The sequence below is a fragment of the Homarus americanus genome, unplaced genomic scaffold (genome assembly GCF_018991925.1).
Source record: "Homarus americanus isolate GMGI-L3 unplaced genomic scaffold, GMGI_Hamer_2.0 scaffold49667, whole genome shotgun sequence".
NCBI classification, from domain to species: domain Eukaryota; kingdom Metazoa; phylum Arthropoda; class Malacostraca; order Decapoda; family Nephropidae; genus Homarus; species Homarus americanus.
The window spans coordinates 1,648,187-1,655,228 of NW_024738608.1; the positions used below are offsets into that span (position 1 = coordinate 1,648,187).

The 7,042-nt window shown below is 46.4% G+C and overlaps 1 protein-coding gene across 1 annotated transcript in view; it reads right to left on the reverse strand.

Moving 5' to 3' along the window:
• LOC121874126 overlaps positions 1 to 6,568 on the reverse strand; it is a 43,375-nt gene extending 36,807 nt beyond the window's left edge. The window contains exon 1 of the mRNA XM_042378081.1: positions 6,380 to 6,568. Within this exon, the coding sequence (XP_042234015.1) occupies positions 6,380 to 6,568 (189 nt within the window). The remainder of the gene's footprint in view (positions 1 to 6,379) is intronic.
• Between the last annotated feature and the right edge of the window lie 474 nt (positions 6,569 to 7,042).

Consider the following 7,042-nt stretch of genomic DNA (forward strand, 5'->3'; position numbering starts at 1 on the left):
GACTGTCTGCCTTACCTCCTATTTCTGCTTTTACTGCTGACCGTCCTTCCTACCTACTGTTTCTTCTGTTGTTGATCAGTCGCCGTCTCATCTGCTTCTGCTGATACTGAGCGCTTGTCTTACCCCCTGCTTCTGCTGTTGACCGACCACCTCTCCTGCTCCCACCCACTTAACTGTACCTCCTACTCCGATGGCCAAGAATGCCTAGAAACTTTTTGATGTTTTGGAGATATTTAACATTGTGGTGGAGATATTTAACATTGTGGTGGAGATATTTAACATTGTGGTGGAGATATTTAACATTGTGGTGGAGATATTTAACATTGTGGTGGAGATATTTAACATTGTGGTGGAGATATTTAACATTGTGGTGGAGATATGTAACATTGTAGTGGAGAGATGTTTAACATTGTGGTGGAAATGTTTAACATTCTCTGTGTGGGTGTGTTGGGAGTGCTGTAGTGTGGTAGTAAAGTGTGGAGGTGGTGAGTTGTGGTTGTGTGGGTGTGGTAGTGTGAGTGTAAATGTTTGGTAGTGTTTATATATATGTTGAATTGTGGTGGTGGAGACGTGTGGTAGTGTGGGTGTGGAGCTGTGATGGTGCGGTTGTGTTAAGGTGTGGAGCTGTGATGGTGTGGTAGTGATAAGGTGTGGAGCTGTGGTGGTGTGGTAGTGATAAGGTGTGGAGCTGTGGTGGTGTGGTAGTGATAAGGTGTGGAGCTGTGATGGCGTGGTAGTGTTAGGGTGTGGAGCTGTGATGGTGTGGTAGTGTTAGGGTGTGGAGCTGTGATGGTGTGGTAGTGTTAGGGTGTGGAGCTGTGATGGTGTGGTTGTGTTAAGGTGTGGAGCTGTGATGGTGTGGTTGTGTTAAGGTGTGGAACTCTGATGGTGTGGGTGTAAAAATGTGGTGGTGTGGTTGTGTTGAATTATAGTGGTGTGAGTGTACGAGTGTAGGTGTGGAATTTTTCAGGGGTGCAGGTATATGGAGGTATGGTACTCGGGTGTAGAGGTGTGGAACTGTTCAGGTGTGTAGGTGTATGGAACTGTTCAGGTATGTAGATGTGTAAATTCAAATTTGTAAATACGTATCTCTTCAGGTGCGGAGGTAAATTATTTAAGCACGGCGTTGCTCAGGTGTGCAGGAATGGAACTCTTCAGGTGTGGAGGTATAGACAGCATTTAGGTGCGGCGTTCCTTAGGTGGGGGCAGGTTACTTCAGTCAGGCATATATGTAAATTTATGTAGATAACACATATTTACCTTTGTGGTCATTAAAGTCAGGTGTTTGTGGTCTTATTTCATTATGGGCGAGACATTTAAATCAGGTAATTATAGAGGTGAGGCAGGTAGAGGATCTATGAGAATATCTGACGCATCAACGGTGAAGGAAAAACAACAGCAACAGAGAAACGGAGGGATAAGACAGCAACAGAGATGTGAGATATAGCAACAGACGAGACACAGCAACAGATATATGAAACACAGAAACAGCGCCACAGCAACAGAGATGAGAAAGAATAACACGAATATAAATCTCAGCAACAGTGCCACAGCATCATTGACACAGAAGGAGCACCACAGCAGCAGTACCACAGTAACAGCACCACAGCAGCAGTGCCACAGTAACAGCACCACAGCAGCAGTGCCACAGTAACAGCACCACAGCAGCAGTGTCACAGTAACAGCACCACAGCAGCAGTAACAGCACCACAGTAACAGCAGCACACAGCAGCAATGCCACAGTAACAGCACCACAGCAGCAGTAACAGCACCATAGCAGCAGTGCCACAGTAACAGCACCACAGCAGCATTGCCACAGTAACAGCACCACAGCAGCAGTGCAGCAACAGCACCCACAGCAGCAATGCACAGTAACAGCACCATAGCAGCAGTGCCACAGTAACAGCACCACAGCAGTGCCACAGTAACAGCACCATAGCAGCAGTGCCACAGTAACAGCACCACAGCAACATTGCCACAGTAACAGCACCACAGCAGCAATGCCACAGTAACAGCACCATAGCAGCCACAGTAACAGCACCACAGCAGCAGTGCCACAGTAACAGCACCACAGCAGCAATGCCACAGTAACAGCACCACAGCAGCAGTGCCACAGTAACAGCACCACAGCAGCAGTGCCACAGTAACAGCACTACAGCAGTATAAATAAGACTCGAGCATAGCCGTACCATAAAGACAGAGGTGAAACATAACAGCTGCGCCACAGAGACCAAATAAAAAAACAACAGCTGCGCCACAGCAAGAGAGCGTGAGATAGCTGCCTTACGGAACACCGACACCCCACAAGGTGAGGGGCACTGGCCGCTCTGATGAAACAGGAAGGGGCACACGTGTCTCTCTCTCTCTCTCTCTCTCTCTCTCTCTCTCTCTCTCTCTCTCTCTCTCTCTAAACGCGTGAGAATTTCCCCGTGATAAACTAGCCACGATGTTGATACCAAGTAAGCGAGTGTTGAGGTAATGAAGGGTTGTAGTGAACCATTGCTGCATTTATCATTACCTAGTTCAAGGTTGAAACTAGGTCAGTGCATGTAGTGGCTCGTAGATATACTTCACCGGTATTCTACAGACATTGCAGTAAGTGGCTAAAGGTGGACCAGTGAATCGTAGCAATACATGGCCCGGTACATCTCGAGATACATGAATTATGGTAATAAATGGACCGGTACAACTCTAGTTCATGGCTATAAATGACACAATACACCGTTTGGTCCATGGCTAACTAAATATGAACCACTACAACCTCGGTACATGTCTTAAAATGGTCCAGTACACCCTTAGATTCATGGGCAAAAAGGTTATCACAATACACCTCCCTCCCCCCCTCGGTTCATGGTTAAATATGGTCCAACAAACACCCCCCTCCCCCAACTCCCTCCATCCCCGGCTCATGGCAGAAGACGACCCAGTACACGGCGGCTTGTCTTAAGAACCTCCCTCTCCCTCCTCTCTCTCTTCTTCCTCCCCCTTCCCCCTCCACCCCTCCCTCCCCCCTCCCTCTAAAGATAATTGCCAAACACAATAAGCAGTTACCGTCCCTCAGGATTCTTGAAGGAGGTGGCGTGTATTTGCATTGCCATATTGTACCTTTTAAACGCTAGGAACGTGGTGCTCCTGTAGCCGCTTATCCTGGTGATCACTGTCTGCTCTTATATGCAAACGTCCTGCTCCTCTTTTAGTGTGTGTGTGTGTGTGTGTGTGTGTGTGTGTGTGTGTGTGTGTGTGTGTGTGTGTGTGTGTGTGTGTGTGTGTGTGTGTGTGTGTGTGTGTGTGTATGTGTGTGTATGTGTGTGTGAGAGAGAGAGAGAGAAGAGAGAAATGACAATAGAGCTAGGATGGGAGAAAGGAGAGAGAAAGACCGACCGACAGAAAGGGTGGACACTCAGGATGACAAAGAGACAGACAGTAACTCAGATGTTTAATCACTCAGACAGTCAACGAAGCAGTCAGTCAAGTTATGAGTCTGGTAGAGAAGAAGATGAGAATGTAATAAAAAGCGAGAGAGAGAGTCAGTCAGCCACCTCCAAAAATTTCGTGAACCCTCTTATACACCCTCCACCCACCCACCCTCCACCCTTATAAGTGGATAGTCTCTCCACCAACCATCCTACCCTATTAGTGAACAACCCCTCCACCCGCCCCATCCACCCAGCTTGTAAGTGGATGGTCCTGACATGGGCCTAAATAGATAATCCACTTATAGCAAGGTGGCAATAAACGACCGTCTCGTTATAGCAGTGCCATAAAAGAAGATAGTTTAGTAGGGAGGGGAAGGGAGGTTAGTGGGAGGCTGGGGTGGGTGGGTAGTTAGCTTTAAGGTGACTAAACTGGATAATCTTCACTACTAACACTACCTGATGAACACATGGCCTGGCTAACACCTGGCCAAGTTACCTGAAGGTCACACAGGTAACCTTAACGGAAAATTAACCAACTACCTTTAACTACAGCATCAGGGAATCCTCAGGTAGGGCGAGAACCGTAACGAGAGTATCATTAACGAAACAGGAACGATCAGTTTGTTTAATTTACCGATGTGGATTAATTCCTGGGGTAGACGTCATTGGAGACTCAGCCTTACAGCTCCTCAACATAAGGTCTCTTCCTCTCCACCAGCGAGTGATCAACCGGAGACTCTATCAGCCAGTCTTTTCTTAATGAATTGTTGGTACGTGTAATCCATTCTCAAGACAGTGGGTGAGCCTAAGACTTTAAAAAATCAATTAACTGGCCCTCTTAGTGGTTATAGACGTGATGATGTATGATAACGTTAATATTTATTCCTCGTCTTCTGACTAATAACCGAGACGAAAAGCTTTTATATCTTACCTCTGTCTTACTCATCATTCAGTAATGTGTTGGGATGTATAAACTGTGTGTAGCTAGAGCGAGTCTTCTCAGTTTTACGCTGCTTCATCAGTGTCTGTCAGCAAGAAGTAAACAATCTACTTCGTGAGGTAAGTTGCAAGACGATGCAGCAGCGTGTTGCAATAACCAGTATGAAGCGGTAGCGTGTGGCTGGGTGTAGAGAGAGGGGCAATTAGCATAGCTCCCCCTACCGTCACTCTCCTCTCATTTTCGTCGTCTGCCAGAAATTGATTTTGTTTTTAGAGAATAATAAGCTGTCTTATCACGGCTCACACTCATTTCTAAATAGTTTTTTAATGCCTTTTGTCAACCAGGTGCGACCCAGGCTATCTTTCCCCAAGTCAATATCTAGTTCTCCGCCTCCTGGGGTCACAGAGTGGAGTGCGAGGCAGGTCATGCGACTCTTACATTTTGATCAGGTTTTCTGTTTACATTTGTGTTTTTGTTTTCGCGTCAGCTGTGTGGCGCTGGTGTTCGTATACAGTGTAAACATTCCCCGTTGTGGTTATTTGGCATTTAAATTTCTCGACATATATTTAAATTTGTCTCAAGTTTACTGTAGTTGTACTCAGGTAATTCTCAGGTATTTAGATATTTTGTCTTCGTGCGTCTACGTCTGCCAGGCTCAGTCATGCCAGTTATATCTCAATCTGTCGATCAATAATGTGTCGAACAAACTTTCTAGTTTGTTGAAGACACTCAACCCACCAAGGAACATTCCTGACCACTGTTAAGTCTTAATTATCAACAGGTTTCTACACGTAGTGGCAAGGTGGTTAATTTATCGCCTGTTAGAGACAAGGGCAGTATGTATTCCAGAATTTACTTCAGACACTGCTGGTCAGAATGTTGTAGACCAGACGACGTAAAGGTTATATAAAGATACTTAGCGTCACACTGAAGCTGCACTACAAACACAGGCAACCAGACACGATGCCAACTATAACAAAATATATCTCACGGTGAGAGAGCCGCGTGAAGCAGCTGCCGGCTATCTCCACCATCTTCGCATAACACCGCTGTAAACAAAGCGGTTTTTGACGTCTATTTTATCATAATTTTAGCATAATACAAAACTTACCGGATCCGCCGGACGCTTCCCACCAGTGGCTGGGAAAAAGAAGAGGTGGTGGAGAGGAGAATGAGCTGCCGTACCTGTAAAATATCTTACTGATATTATCTGGCAGACGCTGTGTTCAAGATGTTCCCATTTAGCCATCTGTAAGATAGCGATCCTCCCTATCTGAGCCACACCGCTGGGTACAAGGCAACACAACTCTCACTTCCAGTCCGACTACCTCATCTACAGCTTCTTCCAGATACCATCAAATGGAACGCTCTGATTCCAGGAGGCTAGACTCGCTTCCACGGCTAGGAAGCTTATTGCCCAGGGATAGTTTTGTCAACATCTAAGAGACAGACACTCGTTTCAGAGTTTGTGAGACAGCATTCAAGAGCGGGTTTTTGTGTGGCTCACTCGAGAGATAGAGTCAGTTCCAAAGCCTTGAGCTTCTTCACTGAGGGCAGGTTTTGTCGTTATTACGGGAGAGATAACCTCATTTCTACACCCAGAAGTCTTCTCGCCGTATCAAGAGAGGCAGTGTCGTCAACTACAAAGATACAGTCAGTCCCAGGAGGCCCGAGTCTCTCTCCCTCCTTGTTAGAGATTTACCCTTGGCATCACTCTGAGATAGTCATCCAGGGCGCCCAGGCGGACACCTTCACACACACACACACACACACACACACACACACACACACACACACACACACACACACACATTCTGAGGTCGAGAACGCTAAACGAGGGCTCAGAGTTGTGTTGTTACGTTATTAGTTTGGTCCCCTTCCTCGACTGGTTTACGGAGCTGGCCGGGGTTCATTCTATTAGGCCTTGTCGATAACATGTAAATTCCATTTTCTGGTAAGAGTGAGTGTGGGAGGTCGTCTTGCAGGGAGTGATTCGGCAGCCTGAATTCCAATGGTCTTTCACTGGTCTTCCTGAATTTTCCCTCGAGTGGTCTTCCCCTCTAGTGGTCCTCTTCCATGACGTGATCTCGCTAATGGTCTCTCGTTCTTGGTCTCTCAACGGGTTTTCAACTAGAGGAATCTTCAAGTGGTCCCAATTTCTGGAATTCTTTTCTACAGGGTCCTCTTCCGTTTGTGGTCCATAGTCTGCCATTGTCTTCCCTTAGTGGTCCATTACCTACCATTGTCTTTGTTCTAGTAATCTCTCTTTAAATGGCCCTCGATTCCTAAGTCATCTAGTGGTCCTACCTCTGATGGTCCATCGTTCTAATGGTCTTTCTACATTGGCTTTCAAGCTATTTTTATCTTCCTTGTCTCGACCTCTGTTGGCCTCTACCCATAATAGTCCTACCTCTAGTGACCTCTACATCTAATGGTCGTACCTCTAATGGCCATACCTCTAGTGGTCTCTACCCATAATGGTCGTTCCTCGGTGCCTAACAAGGTCGTATATTCTTATACCTCCCGTAAAATAATATCCCCAGTATGATAATTACTATGATAATGTCCTCGCTCTCCAGTACTTATCCCGCACTCTAATGGCTACTTAGTATTAGGGGGTCAGAGCCCTAGCCACCGACACGATGATTTTTACCGTAAGGGAGTCAGGGGCCCCGTTATTCATGAT